The sequence below is a fragment of the Pleurodeles waltl genome, chromosome 3_1, assembly GCF_031143425.1.
Source record: "Pleurodeles waltl isolate 20211129_DDA chromosome 3_1, aPleWal1.hap1.20221129, whole genome shotgun sequence".
In the NCBI taxonomy this organism is placed as follows: Eukaryota; Metazoa; Chordata; class Amphibia; order Caudata; family Salamandridae; genus Pleurodeles; species Pleurodeles waltl.
Window position 1 is genome coordinate 888,527,425 of NC_090440.1, and position 23,741 is coordinate 888,551,165.

Genomic DNA, 23,741 nt, shown 5'->3' on the forward strand with positions numbered 1-23,741 from the left:
ACATTGTTGTGTGTTAGAAAAAAACCTTTTCTTTTCACACCAGGAGGATAATAACATAACCCTCTATTTTAGCAGTCAGAGAAAAAAGGTAAACCCCATTCTCCAGGTTAAAGGAGTAAGCAACAATGTATCATAGCCTAACATTTGTCCTATGTCTTCAAACGCACAGACACTGTGAAAAGATAAAAATAAAACTTAAAAGAATGTTTATTGCTCAATCACCTTTAAAACTGCAGCATGTTTTTTAGGATACAGCAGCACTACCGCGACCCCTACTTCCAGCGCCTCTGCACATGTGTTTTATGATGCATGCACATGCATCACAAAACTCCTGCTCATGCGTTAGGAAGCATTGGTGCATATTGGCACCCATGTTGGAATGGATTTTCTGTAATAGAAAACTCAATGCAAGATTTCTGGCCATGTGTTGGCATGTGACTGGCAAAAGCATTTGAAAAGTCAATAGCTTGGCCTTAAAGAAAATGCCTGTTTAGTGTCAGCTTAATGGACTGATAGCTGTACCAGGGTAAAATGTTCTTTTGCAAGTGGCTCAATGGAGCAAGCTCCTGCAGGGTGCTTTAAAATCTGTCTATACATTCATGAATGCAGGTCTATCTGTGCATATATGTCATCATCCATATAGAACTGATATTTGAAAACTGATCATATTTTATGCCTCATACATGTAAACCTTGTGAGTAAGAGAAGTAATATAAGACCATATAGTGAGGGCTAAGTGACAGAGATTTCTGCAAAATATGCTAAAGAGGGTTTTGTCTGGGAAGACCCGTGGCTGAACTTTCTTTTTACACAACTGCTTTACAGCTCCCACTATTAAACTTGAAATTCCCACCACACGTTTCAGAAGAGACTGATCTACACCAAAAGTAAATCTCTGTCCACCACTTCTGCATTAATCCATATGCACACACCGCCACACTGCAACCAATACCAACAGAACCCAACCCTACTAAATCTCTTGCTCCCTTTAAGTCCAACTACCAGAGCACAACACTACATTACAATGCCCACCAAAGCCGTACTATCACTCACATTATGTTACTAAACCATGCTACCATCTGCCACCTACTGGCACCTAGTGTGTTATCATCATCCATTACCAAAGTATCACCTACATCACAGCTCTTCCCCCACAGCAATGCACTAGCAAGGCACTGCACAGAACCACTACTTTGCAGCTCCAAACTACCACCTTACACCTTCAGAGTCCCACCCATCACCTGCATACTACCAACTGACAACACTGCATTTGCACTGCAGGTTTGCATTAACATTTCCAGCACTGCAAAAATCCTTAACCAGCTCAGCACTAAAACTACCTGAGCACTAAACTACCAATGTCAACGTGGCACTATGATGTCCAGGAACTACTCTCCCCAGACAAGACCACCTTCAATTATATCCAAATCATTACCATCCTACACCACCTCCGTGCATTATAACACCATCCTCTAAATTACCACTCATTAAGTACTATCAGTGCAGTGCTACCCATTGTACCACCACATTGTCATACCACACCACTGCAATCTCCCCCAAAATCAACAATTTACAAACTCAATACCACTCCGCTATCATTCCCTTGAACCACATTAACATATTTTATTCTGTATTACCACTCAGGCACTGTTCTCCAACCATAGTAGTGCACTGCCACTCCACAGCATAGCACTACCAGGCATAACCCCAGTACCCTAACACCACCATCACCGGTGCTAGGCATCCAACTACAAACTCCACCACCAATATATCATCTGCTTAATGTTCTAGCACCTCCCTTTCTTAAAGGTATAAGGTTTGTCCAGACTCGGGTTCTCTACTCCCTGTGACTCAGGGTATAACTCACACATTATTCGTAAGTGGTCTGAAACCAGTCGGATGTTGTTTTTTCCTGTCCCCAGTGACCTGGCAGAAGTAATCCGTGACAAATATAATTTTAAATAAGGAGTGAGGGAAGCGCTGGTTGAAGACGTTTTGCGGAACTTTCGGCTTGCATCACTTTGGTGAGAGGGAGTGAGGGGGAGAAGAGAGGGAGAATGACAAATATGAAGCATCAATTTTTACTTGGCAGACGTGACTTATGAAAATTCGAGTTTCTTATATGATCGGTAGTTAAAGAGTCATCTATTTTGTATGAGTTGTGTTTTTAGCAGACGTTTATGCTTCTGCTGCTGGGACAGGATCTTTTCTGTTTTTGAGGGCTGTTTAAATTACTGGCTGTTGTGTGTCTATTCCGACTACAAGGGAAACTTGGTCAGCTTTTACATGTATGTACTGCACCTTTTTCATGGTTGGGAGACGCTGACCCTTTGGCACGTACTGTCAGTTGCGTAGCAACAATACTATTGTCAGTGTTCAATGGGGTCCTCGGGGCTTTAGGCCTCAGTGTCACTGCCCCAGCTGCGCCAATGGGGGCTCTGTCTCTGCGCTGTGTATCTGCTGTGTGTGATAGGGGCTGGGGGGCGGGGGGTTGGGGGTTGTTGCACTGCTGCCCAGGCTAAGAGAGGGGAACTTTTGCTGTTAATCTTGTTCCTGTTTTGCGTGAATCTCCTTTACTGCTGTCACCCTGTGTTACCTATTCAGTGTTTTTCCTACCGCTAGCTTTGTCGTGCTTTTGTCTATGTTAATAAAGCTTGACAAAAAAGCCTTTGCTACAGAAAAGCTATAACTAGTTGTTTTGCCAGGGTTTGATTTACCAGATGGGACTTGTACCCTCACCGTAAGGGAATGTTTTAACCAACCGTTATAGGTTTACCTGTGTAAATACGCTCACCACAGAGTGAATGCATTACTCAGCTCCTCTGTCCATCCTGTTTCTCCCATTGTGACATTTAGTTTATAAAGAAATAATAAATCGAGGATTTGTATAGCACTGCAAGTCACCTGTGAGGGTCTCAAGGCGCTGAATAGTAGGCAATGGGGAGATTAAATGATTTGCTCAGAATTACATGATGTTGAGCCGACACAGAGACTTGAGCTCCGTTCCCCCAACTCCAAAGTCGGCAGCGCAGGCTGTTAGGCCGCATCGTCTCAAAGAGTATGTCTGTGCATTTAGGAGGCAAATCTCAACCAAGAGGTGAGTTCTTAAAGTCACTTCCAAATCAAGGGCATCATCATACCCTATATTACTTACTGCCTTCAGAGCTCCTACTCCAGGCCACGCTCTGTTGCCCATCCCTTGACCCCACACTGCACCAAGTGGAGTGTAATTCAAAGCGCTGACAACCCTACAGATTTGAATGTGGTTGTTGAGCAGTGTTTATCATTTGGATCCCTGCCAAAAAAGTAGGAGAATCCACCTAACTGCATTACTGAGGGAGGGGCTATGAAGAAATGTACAGTTGGCCTTGTTGGACGTTTTTACACAGGATGGTGAGGCATCATTTTCGAGAAGAACCCCAAAATGTAAGCAGCGCAGATGGCATTTGGAATACTGAACGTGCAAGTGCTTTACATCCTGCAGCACTTGTAATAAGTCGGACTGGATATCCGTCGCTTTGTGATGTAGAATTTGTTTGGGAAACTCTGTACCAGACCCACAGCATGTAAGTCTCTGGGCCAGATGTAGGTAGATTCCAATTTGCGACTTGCAAATTGCGAGTCAGAGCGACTTGCAATTTGCGAGCCGCAATTTGGAATGTAGGATGGTGTCCCTGACAGCATCTTTAACTCGCAAGGGGGTCACAAAGGCCCACCTCATTAATATTAATGAGGAGGGTCGCAATTTGCGACACCCTTGCGAGTGGCGGCATTCACAGGGATGGTGGCCTGCTGCGGACAGCAGACCACCATGTCTGTGACTGCTTTTTAATAAAGCAGTTTTTTTTTTTTTTTTTTTGTAATGCAGCCCGTTTTCCTTAAAGGAAAACGAGATGCATTACAAAAACGAAAAATTAAACATATTTTTGTTTCATTTTTTCAGAGCCGGCAGTGGTCCATAGGACCACTGCCTGCTCTGGGAAAATGTTTTTCATGCCATTCACAAAGGGGAAGGGGTCCCCTGGGGACCCCTTCCCTTTTGCGAATGGGTTAGCACCCATTTGAAATTGGTGCTAACTGCGATTGTTTTGCGACCGCGTTTGCAGTCACAAAACAATACAACATTGTGCTGCGACTCGCAATTAGAAAGGGAACACCCCTTCCTAATTGCGACTCGCAATCCCGTTTTGCGATTCGGTAATCAGGTTACCGAATCGCAAAACGGGGTTTGGGCATCGCGACGTGCAAAAAGTTTAGTACATCTGGCCCTGAATTCCCTGTCTCATTGTTCACATAACTGAGACAAGAAGTGAGAAAATGGAGGCTACAACTAAATACAAATGACATGCACATCATGCGATAAGGGCATCCGGTATCCAAGGTATTGGTAACTCTGGGAGTGGGAAAATTCGGCCCCATTTTCGATGCTGCTCATAATGCATGCCTCAGTGGTAGGATTCTGTTGCGAAAACTGATTTGCATTCATTCTTGCCTACAGGAAATGCTAGGAAAAGTTGATATCGTCCAAAGCTTTGTCTGTGGGGTAAAATACCTGCAAACCCATTTTTTGCAAAGGCATTATACTGTTAAGGGTAGATTTCTGTGACAAGTTTGTCCTCCGGAATTTGATTTTGTGTGACTATTTTCCTGTAATTTTTAACTTTTAATCTTTAAAGAATTTCATGGAGGTTTTGAAGAAATGTTCTGGAAATTTGCATAGAAAAACATTAAGACTTTTGCATATCTGGCCACAACACCTTGTTATGGGTATGTACAAATCACTGCCATCAGTGGATATACAGTTTTGATCATGTTTGACTTTGTTTTTGAAAGTCACATCAAGCTCTTTCTTGAAGTCTGTGGCCATACCGACAATACTGCTATTGCTTTGATCAAGTGACTTCATTTTGCACACATGGAAATCAGTTATGCAACATGTTATAATCTGGTGACCAAGGGCCAGGTCATAACGAGGCTGGTAATCCTGTTTTGACAGCAAAAAAGCATAAGAAATTGTGCGAAAATCACAATTAGCAAGTGTTTGCTCCTGGGGTTTGCGGGAGGTGAAACATCCCACGGGGGAAAACCGTGCACAAACATTTTCGTGGCTGGGTCATTATCTGTGTAATTTCTCGTGTGTGCTAACCTGGGCTGGGAGCAAGGTAAATAACACACACAAAGCAGTTGTAGTTGGTGTGTTTTGTCTGCGCTTCCAAACACCATGCGACCCTTGTATTTATACCTCTGCCAGGGTGACGCACAACAACCCTGACTCAGCAAAGTAACAAAACAAAGGAGAGTCCGGGTGGCTCTCTACATCCCTCCCAGGTTTTATTTAAGAACAACATTTTCAAATATACGCTGAAACAGTGGACAATGTGCACAAACCACATAGCCAAAGGCATCGGCAAATAAGTGGAAGCAACAAAGTAAAAAACACAGCCAAAATTTCTCAAGTTCAAAGGATAATACCACGCCACCTGTCGGGCTCCATACGATCAGCATACAAAGTCTCGCAGTCTCTGGCTAGGAGCTGTGTTGGGGCAAAGGTTATATCTCCCCTTGCTCCCTTCACCCTCACCCAGACGAGGTTCGCCCAGCACAGGCGGGGAGATGGGACTCGAACTTCGAGAAGCACAAGGCTCACCGCCATCACCAACACCACCAGCATCCATATCCTCCTCCTCCTCATCACCATCAGCGGTGCTCTGGTCGAATGTAGCTGCTCGCTTAAACCAGCACACATTTTGAGTGAGTAGTTGGTCTCCTTGTTGATCAGTCACCATTGTTCTGTGCAAACAGGTGACTGTCTACATGCCTGGTTCATAAGGGGTCGGGAACTTCCATCCAGGATGTTGGTCTCTCACCACCAAGGAATCACCCATTTGAATGTGCAGGTGCCCTGTTTGTCTAGTGCCCCTGGCTCATTGGTTGGGTTTCCCCCTTGTTTCCTGTACAGCGTCGCTGTCAAACCTTTTTGATTGCCAATGAGGGTCTGCCTGAATGCAGTCTTGTGGGGGCAGTCGGGACATCAGAGCAGCAGGGGCACACCCTGTTGTACTATGAGGTGTCTGATGGTATGCATGCAGTAATCTATGCATGGACCATTCCACATCATCGCCCTGATCAATGGCAATTCGCAATGCGTGGTTCAGCGTCACCATGAATCTCTCGACATTCCCATTAGCCTGCGGCCAGTAGGGAGTTATCCAATGGTGATTTATGGCCAGCTGATTCAAATAGTCCCTAAACTCCTGACCACGGAACGGAGGACTATTGTCTGTTCGGATTTTGTCTGGCAGGCCAAACAAAGCAAAAGTCTTTTCCAACAGTGGTCGGATATGGTCAAACGCCGTGGACGCAACCAACTCAACAATTGGAAATCGAAATAAAGAGTCAATCATGACCAGCATTGACCGGTCATCCGGGAAACTCCTGAAGTCCATGGTGATCTTTTCCCATAGCAGGGTGCTTGTCTGTTCTATGATTACTGGAGCCGTTGGTTGGTCTAGGGCCGTGATGGTACATGAGTGGCATCTTCACACGCGGTCGCCAAAGAGAGTGTCCATTGCTGGGAACCATACCTTTCTTCGAAGGTGAGCTTTGGTCTTGGCCACACCCTGCTGCCCTTGGTGTGCTAGTTCAAACACTCGTTCCCTCAGACCAGTGGGGATTACTATCCTTTGGCCTCTCAGGAGAAGACTGTCACTCCCTACGGATAATTCGTCCCGTACTCTCCAGATGGCTTGCATGGGCAGACGTTCACTCAGATTCCAGGTCCTGATTCCCTCAAGGAAATATTTCCATGTCCATCGGGACAAAGCATCTTTTTCATGACTGATGACTGGGTATTTCCTCAAAGCTTCGGCTAGTTCCGTCAGAGTGATAGCCACTGGACACGCAGCCTGTACCACCATCTTCACAAAGCATTCCATTTGCTCTGTCTCGTTGACCATGGACTCGCCCGGATGAGATTCCAGTGGGTGTCTTGAGAGGTAATCAGCTGGGTTGTTCACTCCAGACTTGTAAATGACATGAAACCTGTAGGGCTGAAGCAAAATCGCTATACCCGTGTGGGAGCAAGACAAGTAGATCCAGCAAAAAGTGACACCAGGGGCTTGTGGTCGGTGACCACTTGGAATTCGTACCCATACAGGTACAGGTGGATGTGCTAACAAGCCCAATGGATGGCCAACACCTCTCTTTCAATTTGAGCATATCGGGACTCCATTGAGGACAACGCCCTGCTGGCATACCCATCTGGTGCCCACTCTTGGTCTCGTACTTCCTGCAGTAGAACCGCACCAAGTTCAACGGGGCAAGCTTCGACTGCCACCTCTGTCTTTTTCTGTGGATTAACGTATGCATTGTCACCTTGTCCATCAAGGCCTCATTGATGTTCTGGAACACCTTGCTCGCTTCTTCACTCCATGATCATTTCTCATCTGTCTTGGTGAACTGTCGCAAAGGCTCAGAAATGGTGGCTAGTTGAGGGTTTAGTCTCCCACAGTATGTCGCCATACCGAGGAAACTCCACACTTCTGTAGCACTGCAGGGAGTGGGTGCATTGCGGATAGCCACTGCCTTCATTAGGTCTACTTGTTGGCCTTCACAGGAGAAGATGTACCCAAAAAAAATCAGTTAAGTTCTAGTAAAAGGCACATTTCTTGCGGTGGAAGGTGAGGCCAGAATTTGGAAGCCACTGGAGGGTAGCCCTCAGGCGACGGTGGTGATCTTTGAGGGTTAAGGAATAGATGAGGATGTCATCGCTGAGGTTAAGCACTCCCTCAAGCCCAGGCAGGGTCTCTTTAAAGGCATTTTGGAAAGCCACGGCGGCTGAGGAGATTCTGAAACTGAGCCTCTGATAGCATCGTAGATCCACATGTGTGGAAAAGGTTGTGATGTTCCTGCTTTCAGACTTCAATTCGAGCTAATGATAGTCTGAGTTCAAATCCAGCTTCGAAAACCATTCAGTCCCGTTTAGGTCGGTAATGATGTCATCCGTTGTGGGCCTAATGTGTCACTCCCTCTTGATGGCGTAGATGGGTAAATGCATGTCTACACATAGACAGATGGTGCCCGGCTGCTTTGGTTTCGGGGTAATCACTAGCGGCAACACCCATGGGGTAGGCCGAATGACCTTCTCGATCATACCCAGTTCTTCTAGTGCCCGCAGTTCCTTTTCCACCCCTGGCCTCAGATGGAACGGCACCCTGTGGTGCCGCAGTGCCGTGGGCTGCATGGTCGGGTCTATGTGTAGCTTGAATTGTTTTCCTTTGAGTCTTCCCAGCCCTATGAACAGCTGAGGGAACTCACCCAGGAGCCCGTCGGCATATGTGTCATGGACATGTTGAGCGAAAAAGACCAGCTATAGGTCCTCAGCATTGTGGCACCTGAGTAGGGTCCCTTGATTCCCATCCACCACATGAAATTTGGCTTGGGTTTTTCGACCTTTGCAGGCTACAGTCACTTCAATGGCCCCTTGAAGCGGCAACAGCTCATGCCCATCATAGGTGTAAATCTTGTTATGACAAAGCAGCAGTTCTGGTTGTGGTGACAACTGTTGATAAAGACCAACATCCATGACATTGACCAATACTCCAGTGTCAATCAAAACAGTTGCCAGAGCACCATTGATGTCCACTTCACACATGGGGGCGGACGTCTCTTTTGTTGCACCCAGCCAGCGAATGGTATGACAAAGATGTCCTCCTCATCTTCCTCTTAAGGGTAGGTACTTTCCGCGTACACCACTCCTGCATCCCTCTGATGCCATCTACAGGTGCTAGTTGCCATACGGTGTCAATCCTCACTTTCACGACCCTCATCTTTGGCTTCCCCCTTCGACACACCAAGTAGTTGATCTTTCCGCATTTGGCACAGGTTGTTCCTTTCACCGTACAGTTCCCTGGTATTCAGTGTTCCAACCCACAATTACTGCACTCTTTCCCTCCTTGCGATTGATAACGTTGCTGTGCTGTGGAGGTTGTCACGTCTGCAGGACATTGACCTGTTTCTCTTTGACCGTGGTGGGCCATGTGAAGCTAAGCACCAGTGGCGTAGCGTGGGGGGTGCAGGGGGGGCCGGCCGCACCGGGCGCAACATCTTGGAAGAGACTAAATCAACGGGTTAGGGGGCGCAAATTACTTGCCTTGCCCCGGGTTAGGGGGCGCAAGTTACTTGCCTTGCCCCGGGTGCTGACAACCCACGCTACGCCACTGATAAGCACCACCAAGGATTGACCTCTTGCTGCCGCCATGGCATCTACTCGGTTAGCCGACAATTCATTGGAGTGGGCCCGAATCAGAATCTCATCTAGTGTGATTCCTGGTTGGCAGAGGATTAGCTTTTGTAGCATATTGGATCGGCACCCCTGGATAAGTTGTGCACGGATCTCCTCATGTATGTTGAGACCCACTCATGTGCTTGCTAGCTTCTGCAGCCTGGCATAGAACATGTCTACTGACTCCGTGTCCGTTTATTGAGCCTGACAAAGCTTGAACCTTTCTTTGTCTGGGTTTAGCTGGGCATCGAAATATTGGTTTAGTGCTGCCACGACAGCATCAAAATCGTCGATCCCTCCGGTGTTGGGGAGTATTTCAAACAACTCGTACAGCTCATCGCCACCCATGTGGAGCATGAGACACCCCATCACAGCTTTATCGATTTCCCTTGTGGCGTGAAAGTAATTGTGGGGCCTACCAAGCCAGTGACGCCTTTGAGACACAGCTGTGGCGAAGTTAGCCAGCTGACTGCAAGGGGGTAGTGCTGTCACTGACAAGTGCGCTCCTGCATTGTGCGCTGGTGACTGCTGTTCACAATATTGCTGTGGAGAACTCATGGTGCAACTGTTGTGTGCAGCTTTAGAAGTCTCTGATACCTGCGTCAAATATTTCACCTATCCTCTGTTTTTTGTTGTTGTTTTTTTAGGATTGTAAGGATTGTCTTTGGCCACCATGCAGTGCCAGTCCTTTTGCCTTTTTTTCTCTCTTCTTCTACTGTAATTTATATTCCTCCTGTGCATTTATGTGATCCACCTCTGCGATTTGCCTTTTTTTTCTGAATGGTGCATGTGTCTGATGCTTGCTGCTTCCAACACTCCTAACCGGCATGTTTTGGGCACCCCCGGGCGGGTCCTTGTCTTGGGTCGTAAGAGCCTTAGGCTCACTCGGCGAGAGCATGTGGAAACGTCACTCACCCACCGTGGACAAGCCGCTCCTCCTTCTCACATGACCATGGCTGGGCGGGGTGCCACACTTCGACCGCACTGATCACAGCGAACGGAGCACTGTTGGGAGGAGCTGTGCACCATGCAGCTCCCTCCTGCCTACATGCCTTCTCGGGGACAGGCACACGGCGAGGTCAATGGTACCATGGATCCGTACAGGCTTTGTCGCCAATGTAATTTCTTGTGCGTGCTAACACGGGTCGGGACCAAAGTAAATAACACACACGAAGAAGTTGTAGTTGGTGTGTGTGTATGTGCACCCGAATGACAGGCAACCCTTTTATTTATACCTCTACTGTGACCCGACAGAGTAACAAAACAAAGGAGAGCCCATGTGGCTCTCTACAATCAGATGCTAATAGTTTTTCCTTGAAAGGCTGGTGTCTCTAAAATGCCAGAGACTATATGGTGCTGTTGGACACTTTTATGAGGCAACAGCCTGTCTGCAGATCTTGCAAGCCCACTGCGGATCGCTTCGATACTTTACCAATTTCCGGTGGAATTATATGACAAATTAAGCATGAGTCTGGTACGCCTAAGGTCTCTTATGAGAGTTATACAAAAAACATGTTCAGAATTGAAACACAAAATTCACAGAGGAAATAACAATTACTCTAAATACAGATCAGTAGGTTTTGATGGCAATGGACTAATTTACCAATAGTTTTTCAATAGACTTTCCTGGCACTGGTCAATTGAACACACACCCTTCTGAAAACAGATGCAGAGCACAACATCGTCGTGACTCTTCCCCATATTCAGATGTCTGTTTGGTAGGGTCCAGATTTCTCTAGGGTCCAGTGCCATTCCTTCCAATGAGCACCTTCTAAAGGCTGGAGATTCATATGGTGCCCATAAGAAGATGGAAGCTGTAGTGCTGGTATGAAATGTCTGAATAATAAATGCACTCCTTGGTCCATAATCACTGAACACATTATGGCAGATGGTAAGCACAAGGGGGTTGTCATTTTGAAAGATGTACTTCTTTATGAAACAGTTGAAAGAAAGAACATGCACAGGATAAGGCTCGCCAAAGAAAGAAATACCCATAATTAATTGTCTTAACCCTGTGCCTGCGGATAAAAGGACAGGGCATTAGAAACTGTGCCCACCATTTATATACAGGAGAGGACCAAACTATGGCATTCTGCAAAATGCAGTTGAACTCAACTCTGTATGGAAATATATGGCTGATACAAGTACAGCACAATGAAATGGCCAGCAGAAAGCAATAAGGCATATGGAAAGTCTAATAACATAAACATTCCAACAAGAAATCATCTGTAAAGGAGGTTTTCTGTAAGATTCCAGTGAGATATTAGTGTTTTGGCGAAGACCACATTGCTTCCTCTTTCTCCTCTCCATTTTGCCCCATCCTTCAGTATCTCATGGTTCCTGTTTCCATCTCAGAAGTCTCTAAAAGTGCATCGAGGCAGCCTTAGAGAAGCATAAAGCACTTTACAGAAATATAATATGACATCATATATAAATCTTCAGTGGCTCGACTGTGAGAACATAAGCCTTACACTCTCCCCAGATGGCAGCCAATATCTATCTGTTTTAGTTCAATTCGTTTAGGACAATCCTTTTTAAATAACCTCAAAGAGAAAACATGAGCCACTGAATTGTAATAATCCCAACAGCGCTGGGATACCGAATCCCTTGCGAAAATGAGCCCGCGTGCTGTTGTAGTGAATTTCCATTTTTAATTTGCATACACATTTGACGTACACATTAAAAAAAAAAAAAAAAAAAAACGAGTGCAGTAAATTAGATCTCTGAAGCTAAAGAAAAGAAAATGTAAAACCCCGGCATAGCTAAAGAAGATGCCTAAATGCAAACTAAGTACCAAGGTTTATTGATAAAATGAAGAAACAGAGAAGTCGATGCTTTCGGTGCTGGATTCAAAAGTGGCTGGACTCACACCTTCGAGACAAACCCAGTTGTCTCCAATTACAACAAATGTATAAAATCGTGGTATTTTAGGAATCATCTGTCTCGGTCGAACCAAGCCCTCATGCTCTTGTACCATTGACAAAAAACGCGAAAAAAGAATGTCTGTCAAAGTTGCCATTGAACCTGACTGGACTTTAAAAAATCTGGCAATTTTTACCATTATACCGCCATATTTATATATTTTACTTGTATGCTGCAATGCCAATGCTACAAAGTAATCACAAGATGACAAACAGTACTTGTTAAAACACCAAAAATTAAAATAACTAACTAACAATGTTTGTTCTCTGTCATTTACAACCAGCCTCTGTCCCTCTCTTTAGCTGTGAAGACACATGCCCCACCCGTCACAATAATCTCACAAATATGGCCTATGCTCGCTTTGCTTGATTGTGATGAATGTCTAATGGTCTAGGATGATTGTGGTCCAGCTCATGGTATGCCCATTACAGATCACTGCCCGCCATCTATGATGCCCCTAAGGCAGTCGATGCCTCTGACATGCCTGCCCTCGCATGTAGCTTAATATTACATAACTGAGGGAATGAAGGAGAGATATAAAAGATGAGCACTTGCTTGTAAGATAAAAATAGAAAACGTATCTTTTAAAGAGTCAGCAAGTCCCACATATAGTAATATTAAATGCCAAGGGGGCGCGTGATTTTTGTGACTAAAGTCCATAACTGATTTTGGACTGTCTGAAGGATCAGCATGGATTAGAGGGGACACGTATTTCAGTAGAATTGGTGCCGCCATCAAAAATTAGTTGCTTTCTTAACGGACTCTTTTGAGCAAAGGTATGACCAAAAGATTGCAAAGTCATAAATGTTCACTGAAGGAATGAAAGCCCAGTGAGGCCATCTGTATTCTTGCTTGACACCATCCAATGTGTTTTTTGACACCCATTAGGCTGTTTCGTGCCCGCCCCTTTTCGTGATCCACTTTATTACTTGTTTCTAACCTTCCCATAAAGTTACATACCGTAAGAAGAGCACAACGTAGACAATACCAATCCTATATAAAACAAGCTTCTTAAGTTAGTGAAGGTTTGGGATTTGTGGGCGCAGTGCTGCTACACAGAGTTAACCATATACAGACGTGATAAAAAATAACTTTTGATTCTTTTTGCAAATGCAACATATTCATAACAGCCCTAATTAAACGTGATAAAGTGAAAAAACATACAGGAGTTTGCTCAACACCACAAAAATGAAATGATAGCACGGTTCATTTCACTGATCCATAAGAACATCCATAGCATCCTTGGAACAGTAAAAGGATGCCCTATAATGACATTTTTTACAACATTGGGAAGTACATTTGCTCTAAATCATGCGTTTACCTCTTTTATAAAATTCATGAAGCGATTACCGAACCTCCAGGCTTTGTGGCGATGGCACTGCAGGGCATTCACTGTCATCTGAGGTGCCCGCTGGTAGCAGACCGACACTATATGGACCGCATCATAGGTCAGAGCAGCATCTGTCTAAAATAAAGGGGGAGAGCATTGGAGCTGATAATTGTCACGTGGTAGGGAAGTACAATATACGGCAGAGGAAGTCTGGCTACACGTTTATCATAAGGAGGGGCAGGGAGGAATATAGAGTACACTTGTGGTACCAGAGAATATGAACACCAGTGTAGCATTGGTGTTCATTTTCCGTCCTCATTTACCGTCAGCAACTTTGCTTGTTGTCCTGCACTGCAGTATTAATTAGTAAACGTGCCCCTAAGAATTGCCCTAGAATGAAGTTCCAGGATGAATTTGCAACTTACCAAAGATTGTCCTGCTTTTGACATCCTCTGGATGAAACTATGGGTGCATCATGCTTCAAGAGTGTATCAAGAGGGTTTAAGCGGTCAACCAAACTATGATCACAGCGTACCTCTACCCAAAGTCTTGTAAATTAGGCAGGAATAATGAACACCAAATGATAAAGGAGGGCATAGCGCTCGTAAAAATTGTATTCAATCCACAATTACATGTGAGTGTGAAGACAGAGAAAATTCAATAACTCCAAAACAATTAAATATATGAAAAGGTGTTCAGTGTATAAAGAGGTGTGACAGTGCATTGGTTCGGAGACAAATGTATGTGCAAGATCGGTGGGAAATATAGAAAAGTGCTTTAATCCAAGGAAGGCTGTCAATGAGCAATTCTGTGTGTCTCATTCCTGCATATTTGCTGTGTGTGGAGAGATGTTTTGAGGCATGGGCAATGTGGGCTCTGGCCTAGGGACCCAACTTTTCAGGGGTTCCCCATAGAGTCTGCTCTGTTCTGCAGAGTGTCTTGCCCTCATGACCTTAAATAATTCTTAAACAGATTGTTTTAAATACCGTTTTCTTTTAATTTATTTTTGATGTGGGTGATGCCTGAGAGTCTATTACAGACATTTTGCTAGGAAATGCTGTGTTTGTTTCATGAAGCAGCCATAAAAAAGTTTATTTTAGATCAAAACAGGACCCCACATATGAGAAATGTGAGGGTGTCACAGAGATTGCTTGCAGTAATATTAATGAGCTACTGCTGTACTGATTATTGAATGTAAACACATTTAGATTTTGGAGGAGTGTGTTTGTGCACTGGCCAAGGCGGGCATAAAAGAGCTGAAATTTGATCATAAATTCAAAGCTGGTCTGAAAGGGAGCCCCCGAAATATGTTTGACCCAGGCCCTCTAAACTCCTTAAGATGTTCCTGTGTTTGTGTTGTCTGTCTTTGGAACGTTCTACACAATGTATATTAGGGTCTTTGGTTGGCAGGCAGCTTACCTCCTGTCCAAGCACGGACCCTTACTCTAGTCAGGGTAAAGGAGAATCAACCTGAGCTAACCCCAGCTGAACCCCTTGGTAACTTGGCACGAGCAGGCAGGCTTAACTTCAGAAACAATGTATAAAGTATTTATACCAACACACACAGCAATACAGTGACAACACCACACAATGGACATCACACCAATTTATAAAAATGGGTAATATTTATCTAAATCAAACAAGACCAAAATAACAAAAATTCAACCTACGCAAGTCAAGATATGAATTTTAAAAAGAAAAGTCTTAATCCTTAGAAAACAGTGAGAATGCTGTTGTTACACACAGTATCTGGTTAGCATTGAAAATAAAGTCACACGGACTAGCGTGCGTTGGAAAAGGGTAGCGATGCGTCGATTCCTTACTTGTAAGTGAGGCCGTGCGTCATTTCCTTCTCTGGTCGGGTCAGCGATGTGTTGTTTTTCTCCCTCGCAAGAGAACGATGCATCGATTTCTGGACGGGGCACCTCGGATCCACGCAGAGTCAGGTTGACTTTGTCACACAGGGACGATGCATAGAAAATCCAGTCTTACGGTGTACGAAAACCACGCTGGGTGGGGTTTACGTCGTTATAAGCCTCCGTAAGCAGGTGTTGCATGTCGTTTCTCCAGCCACCTTACATCGATCTCCCAGTTGCGATGCAGGTGGAGCATCCATTTCAGCCACGAAGCCGGTGGTGCTTCGTTTATCAGCTGTGTTGCGGAAGGTGCACCGAAAATTTCCCAGCACAGCGTTCAGAGCATGGATTTTCAGTTCTTGGCTGCTAACTTCAAGGGCTCAGGAACTGGATAAGGCACCACTTGGCAAGGCAGGAGTCTCAGCATAGAGTCCAATTGCTGGCAGGGGAAGTCTTTAATGGCCCTGAGACTTCAACAACAGGAGGCAAGCTCAGTTCAAGCCCTTGGGGATTGTTCTCAAGCAGGAATGCAGAACAAAGTCCAGTCTTTGCCCCTTTTCACAGGCAGAAGCAGTAACTGCAGGATAGCCCAACAAAGCACAGTCACAGGTAGGGGCAGCACTTCCCCTCCACTCTTCAGCTCTTCTCCTTGGCAGAGGTTCCTCTTGATTCCAGAAGTGATCTCATTTTCAAGGGTTTTGGGTCCATTACTTATAATCCTTTCTGCCTTTGAAGTAGGCAATCGTCAAAGAAAAGTCTATTTTGTTTGTAAGTTCCTGCCTTGCCCAGGCCAGGCCCCAGACACACACCAGGGGGTCTGATACTGCATTTTGTGAGGGCAGGCACAGCCCTTTCAGGTATGAGTGACCACTCCTCCCCTCCCGCCCACCACAGGTGGCTCATTGGGATATGCAAGCTACACCCCAGCTCCCTTTGCTTCACTCTCTAGAGAGAGGTGCAAACAGCCCAACTGTCAAACTGACCCAGACAGGGAATCCACAAACAGGCAGAGTCACAGAATGGTTTAAGCAAGAAAATGCCTACTTTCTAAAAGTGGCATTTTCAAACACACAATCTAAAAACAAACTTTACTAAAAGATGCATTTTTAAATTGTGAGTTCAGAGACACTAAACTTCAGATTTCTATCTGCTCTCAAAGGGAACTGCACTTTAATAATATTTAAAGGGAGCCCCATGTTAACCTATGAGAGAGATAGGCCTTGCACAGTGAAAAACGAATTTGGCAGTATTGCACCGCCAGGACATGTAAAACACATTAGTATATGTCCTACCTTAAACATACACTACACCCTGTCCATGGGGGTACCTACGGCCTACCTTAGAGGTGCCTTACATGTAAGAAAAAGAGAAGGTTTAGGTCTGGCAAGTGGGGACACTTGCCAAGTGGAATTGGCAGTTTAAAACTGCACACAAAGACACTGCAGTGGAAGGTCTGAACCATGTTTACAGGTCTACTCATGTGGGTCCCACAACCAGTGCTGCAGACGCACTAGTAGCATTTGATTTACAGGCCCTGGGCGACTCTAGTGCACTGTCTTAGGGACTTAGTAGTAAATCAAATATGCCAATCATGGAAAGCCAATTACACATACATTTTACATAGGAGAATTTGCACTTTAGCACTCAATAGCAAAAAAATAGTCCAGCACACATCAACAACCTGGGAAAGAGAGGCAAAAAGTTAGTGGAGACCACGTCAAGGATGCCAAGTCTAACAACCCCCTAACATTTTCTAATTTTTGAAAGCTGTGATTGTGCAGTTAATTCTTCTAGGATTTCGCCAGTTTTCCATGGTTTTAAGTGGTAACTTACTAAACTATGTTACTTTCAAACCTGAATTCCTATTTCTGCTTTGTTCGTGTTCTTTGAAACAGCTTAATAAAAGTAAGATGTCTGTGGATTTAATTTGGATTCAATTCTATCTTCTAATAAGTTTGCTTCCTTTCAGAAGACTTGAAATTAAAGTTTGAGGTTCTCGATCCTGTTCCTTTCCATTATTTAAATGTTATTATGTCACTTTAAGAGGCTGATTTTCTTTGTGCATATCAATTCTTTGCATATATATTTTGTAGTTCCAGTAAAGGTGTGCTGCTGACCGAAATAAAGATTATATTCGCAACTTTCTTGCCGTAAATACTTTCAGAGCAGTGTGGTATTTTTGTATTCATGCCACTCTTGTTTTGTGCCCTAGTGCCAGACAGCTTCATCCATCATTTTATTGTGTTCAGCTTTTCAGAGGGTCACCATAACAATGGGTAGATGTCTGAAGGAACAAATGCATTTACTTTTTACACTTTTACCGAACATCTCATACCTAAACACAGCAATCCTGTTGCACAATGCTTTAGCACATCTCCCAACCTCATGAGGCTCACCCAGTACCTTCCATGTAACACTACTTTCAACTCTGAATCCAAGGGTCCAAATGAAATCTGGAGCACTTTATGACCGTTTCAGAAGAATGAAGTACTAAACAAATGCCATAATACAAAAGACAATATTGTCAGAATATTTAATCGGAGAAGCTGGTGCCCGTTCAGTTCACCTGCCGTCCGTTCATTCATCGTGGATTTATCCACAAATGCATCACCTTCCCAATGCCTTCAGTTCTGTGGTCACTGGTGTGTATGAAATGGTAGACGTTACAGATTTTCTCTCCCTTTTCATTAGTACAATTTCTGGGTTCTTTATAGTCGATAATTTCTGGGTTCACTATAGCAGAGTGGACACGGTGCAGGCCAAGACTGCCTCAACAAAGGGGCTTAACCCGAGTTTACCAAAGTCTTGTTTTGAACAAGTATTTAAAAAAATTCAGTTCCCAGGTGCAAGGTTTGCCAAGACGTGAAGAGGTCACAACTTTTGCTCATGGTGAATGTACAGGGAGACCTATTCCTCCCTCTGAGAACAAAGGACTTGTTTGTAGTTCTGTCTTTTCTGGTTGTCTAAAGCACCACACAAGCGGTTCCTGCTTTTCCAGACTTGAAGGTGCTGAATAGACTACCGGCCGTTGGCCAAGTCCCAGAGAAATGTAGGACTCATGTTCACTCATTTGGGACAGGCGCGTTACTACAGTATGGTTGATTCACTGTTGATTCTCTAGTTGATTAGTTTGCACTTTTGACCAGGAAGTATTTTTCCTCCTGATATACTTATGAACAGATTTTATTACAATCATTTCGAACGTTGGTAGGAAGTTTAGGAAGTATACACTGTCTCAGCTCATAACTGCGTTGTTATGAGAAACAAGAAACATGTTTTATACGTTTCCTGCTTCCAGGACCTACTCATACACTTAGAGGGAAGCCTTCACTGTGCAGATGGTTTTCTGAATGAAAAGAAAGATCATTGGCAACGCTGAGAAGTATCCTTAGCGGTGTGAATTTCTTTGAGGGAAAACAAGTTCCCTATAGAACTAAATGGACAGTCACCATTAAACATTGACTCTACAGTTTAGCACTAGAATAGTTCTTCCACAGATGCATGAAAATACAATTTGTGTCAAATTTGCACAAACCACTGGACTACAAGTTCATGTTTCAAAAGGTATTATTTTATTACATTTGTTTGTTTAAAAATGCATCTCGGATTTACCACGAGTAGGGGGCTTCGTGCTGCTAGAGTAGAGAGACTGGAAATAAGCAGAACAAGTCAAACACGTTTGCAACTGTGGGAACTTGTGTTCTCTTCTTCATACATGTAGCAGACGCCAAGACAAAAATTATTAATCAAACCTAGGCAACAATGAGCCTCATCATGCTCTCTGATTCATGGAAGACCTGCCACTAAGCAAAGTGGGAAGAGAGGTTGTGTGGCCAAAAGGCCTTCAGTGAGCTGTGTGTGGTAATACTATGGTGAGACTCTCAGAGGCCACTCACAACATTTTGTATGGGGCTCCTGTAATTTATCGTAAGACTACTGTACAAGGCAACCACAATAAACATGAAGAAGCAGTGAAAGTTTTACATGGAATGCAAGGCCCCTTTTAGTCCTGTCATACATGCCACCTGCCCCTATAGTTCCTGGACCGCAAAAGGACAACAAGAAAATAACCTTTACTGCTGCCACAAACTTAAAACCATAGAAACATGTGGTCACGATATCTGTCCTGCTTAATGCACAATGTCACTGAGGCTAGTAGGAGGAGTCAATGTTTTGTCGCATCTGAAGTTTCTCCTGGTACTAGATCCTTAAATGTGATTGTAGAAAGACAGATCCTGTTAAGCCTAATACCCAAACAGTGATGTATGGAGCTTTTAACCAAGTAATTCTAGCCACTGGCAGCCTGAGCAAGACATGGACGTGGAATGATGTGGCTGTACTCACTCAAGTTTAGCACGTCTTGTTGCATTCTGAATCAATTGTAAGTTGCTGATTACATCATTAGTCCAAAATAGAGACCATTGGCATAGGCAAGTCATAACAGTATTAGTGTCTAGCAACCAAATGCCTGTAAAAGAGCCCCAATTGAAGGAAAGTCGTGCATAGGAATCTTGCGATGAAAAATGCATTTTTGATCACTTGGTTAAGTGGGAGTGTAGACATTAAAAAGTACAAGGGCAATCACTGAGCCTTGAAAGACACCTCCATGGTCAGTGAATGGTGGTGGTCAGATAGGAGGAAGCTTTACAATTTGGATTCCTTCTGTCAGTTAAGTCTTGATCTGACTAACAAAAGTGCCTTTGATCTCAATGTCACCTTGCCTTTGGATGAGTAGTTGATGGTTTGTGGTGTCAAATGCTGATGACAGGTCAAGATGGAGGAGAGGTGCCAATACTGTGTGAGTCAACTGTGTTCTTGAGCTAATCCCAGATTACAACGGACACTGATTCACGGTCTTTCTGGCAGAGAAACTAGCCTGTTTGTTATTGAGGTAGTTGCTTTATTCAAGGAAACAGGAGTTTTGTTGAAAGCTGCCTTTTTTAATGAGCCCACCCAAAGGAATGACCTGTTTGGTTTTAGCATGGAATTTGCAGGGTCTGATTCTACAGGATATTTCTTCTAAAGTACTGGACTAATTTATGAATTTTACAGTTTCTTATGGACCTCTTCCGTTGACAGGGAGGTGTTCTTCATTGCTTTGACTGTAATGATAGCAGGAGATGTTAGCAAGATGTTGTAAATCTATAAGGCGCGTGGGTCAGTTGGCAGTCTAACCATAGATATTAACTTGATTATTGAGTTTTGGTTCAGTAGTTTTGGAATATGCATGCAAAAGGTATCACGTAGGGCCCAATTCACAAACAGACTCCACAGTTGTGGCAAAATCTCCACAATCTTGGTGAAATCTCTGTGGCAGAATCTCTGCACTCGTGGCAAAATCTCCTCAATGAGAATTCTCATTACAGAGATTCTGCCATGAGTGCAGAGCCCCTGCTACAACTGCAGAGACTGTTTGTGAATTGGGCCCTAATTGTTCTCACTTGGAAGGGTGACTCATGTTGAGAGCTTTTTCAATTAAATAATCATCAAGATAAATGCAGAGGGCCTGAGAGCAGTTATCATTGTTGGAGTTACATTAAAGATTATGCAATTAGGAGATCATTGTGAAGAGAGCATTACATTTGAATGATCTGTTCCAAGTGCACAGTGAATAGTGGGGCCTCTTGGCTTTCAAGATGGTTGCTTTACATATTTGGTATAGTCCCTGTAGGAAACTTTTTGTGTAAATGTTATCCGTTTTTCTAATTGATAAAGATTTTTTTGTAGTTTGACATTCACGTTGATCAGCCGATCTTTCTAATGATGTTGTCAGTCTTAAGAGGCTTTATAGGAAACCATTTATTTAGTACATTTAAGATCCACCTGGGAGATTGTTTGACAGTCATTAGAGGATCCAAAGGTCAATCAGCAAACATTTCATCCTGTTATGCATCCAGGTTCAGATGATTTTCCATGGGCTGGTCAATGTATCAATGAAAGAGTCTGGAGTAACTACATACCCATTGGAAACCACAACAGCCTACTAGGTGATTGTCACTTTATGACAGAAACTGCAGTAGAAAACACTCAAGGGAACAACATTATTGTTTTAAAAGTAGCCTTTCGCGAAGCCAGAGCTGTATGTGAAGATGCACACCGTGACTGCATGTGCCAACAGATTTTGGTTTGCAGCACACAGAAACTGACTTCAGGGTTTACCCCATGCTCCATGTTTGTGAACCGCAGTCCTCCCAGACCCGTTGTATGGCAGCATTTGTACAACAGCACATAGATGAACAGCATATATTCATACATACAGCATATATGAGAACATCAATATCAACTGACATAAATATTGTGTTGAACATATTTACAAAAATATCTTGTTTATCTATTTACAATGGAAACTAATAAATGCTGTGTCAAAAATGTTATGAAAGAGAGTATCATTAAGAAAAGGGAAGAATATTGATTTTTTAAAATAAATGTTGAAAAAATTATTTAATATAATAAATTAATAAAAAATAATACAAAATTAATAGTTTCATTAAGTGACTTTTAGATGTATATCTAAATGTATAAATGTAAAAATATATAAATATACATATATATTGTTTTGAAAAAGTTGAAATAATAATTAACTATGTTTTAAAGACATTTCCGGTTCAGGAGGGACATGGCCTGGCTGTTTGGGGTGGACTGCTCCTATGAGGAGCATGGTAAAGACTGATGTGCATATGGCGGGGTCCAAACTGAGGTGTCATTGTGGGAGAAAACTGATGGATTGGAATGCGGCCCGAGGGATTGCGAGTGGCTGAGATTAATTCAAGCATTTCATCCATCACTTTGCTGTTTTTCTACTAAAATACTAGCCACAATTTTGACTACCAAAATATTGCAAGGATAAGAATGCTTAGGTAAGTATAGATTTACTATACTTATGTACCTTTATACATATATCTATAACACAGATATTAAGTTAAGAAAAGCAAGCTATACTTAAGTATTTATACCTATCTTCACAATAATTTGGTAGGTGATTTTCTGGCTATGATATTTCGGTAGCGCAATGTTTTGTGCTCGGTATTCTGACATATAACTCTAAAAAAGAGCTGCAACTGACCACTGCAGACTCAGCCTGAATCAAGCTCTCACATGAGCTCTTGACAAGGACTTTGCAGCGAGAAGTTGCTTTTTACATCCAGGATTATTGCTCTACAAAAACCTCAGCAGAGAGCAAATTCCAGCTATAAATATTTTCTATATCTTGTATTTTGTTTTCTTCAATGCAGTGTTTGAATTTTAAAGTTGTTTTCTCCATCTTCAGACACCAAGGACCATTAAAACCCAGCAGGACTGCCATAATGAGGCTCGGCTGAACACTCGCTGCCTTGCTCGCGTCTCTCACATCAAGGCTGCGCTTCGCCTCCAGCGCTGTGAATCACTAGATTCAATAACTCTCCAGACACAAATATCTTTTTTATATTTGCAGTATATAAAAAACATCTCAGCCTAAAAAGGACAGACTCGACTACTGGAATGGGAGGACAGGGACACGGACTCAAAGTGTGGTTTGTTAATGATGTACTAACACATCAGAAGTCAATCCAAGTTTGGTTCAGAGCCAGGTGACTGGCCCCATTGACAGAATTAGGGCCAAAACTTGATTTTAACCATTTTTTTTCTAGAAAGCAACAGTAATACTTAGACTCACTAAAGATGTCACCGCTTTTGTGATTCTTTTTATTCTTCCAGTAGTTTCGGACTTACTTGCATTTTAACAAAATGCAATATTTCTGAAATACTATATGCATTCTCAATTAAAAAGGTGGCAGTTGCATAGATATTTCATGACCCCCTGCTATAGTAAACTTTCTTCCAGCTTAAGGGGATGTTTGCACTGGATGTCTAACTGGAAGAAGTTCAAATTCAGAAAATGCCAATTTCCCCGGAGAGCTGCAGTACTTTTGAACAAACTTGGGGCCCCACTGCAAATCAGGCAGACCATTATTCCCCAGGGGCTACTACTCCACCTGGTCACATAAGGTCAAGTGTTACTGAATCCATGATTACTGGTATCGGGAACTATGGGCCTGTTTTTACTGGGTGAAAATTCACACCCATTAAAAGTACATGTGTGCTTGGGCAGGTAATGATGGCACAAGCTGACCTCCTGCTATGACGTGGAGTGTCTAGTGCTTCACCTCCGCATCCCCCGCGTCAGCCCCCCGGCAGCACCCTCCCTATCCCCCGACCCCTTCAATGGTCCACACTGGAACCTTTCACCATATACCACCTGCTGGCAGCAGGTGGTAAAGAGGAGTGTCATAGGGCCTAGAATAGGAATAGGGACTCCGGGGATCACGAACATGATAATTTTGGGTCCACATGGTTATTCTCCATTTTGTCA

At 43.6% G+C, this 23,741-nt stretch overlaps 1 protein-coding gene across 1 annotated transcript in view; it reads right to left on the minus strand.

The window, feature by feature from the left end:
• Positions 1-23,741, minus strand: part of GRIK3 (glutamate ionotropic receptor kainate type subunit 3) — a 1,024,044-nt gene that overhangs the window by 458,137 nt on the left and 542,166 nt on the right. The window contains exon 7 of the mRNA XM_069223872.1: positions 13,527-13,670. Within this exon, the coding sequence (XP_069079973.1) occupies positions 13,527-13,670 (144 nt within the window). The remainder of the gene's footprint in view (positions 1-13,526; positions 13,671-23,741) is intronic.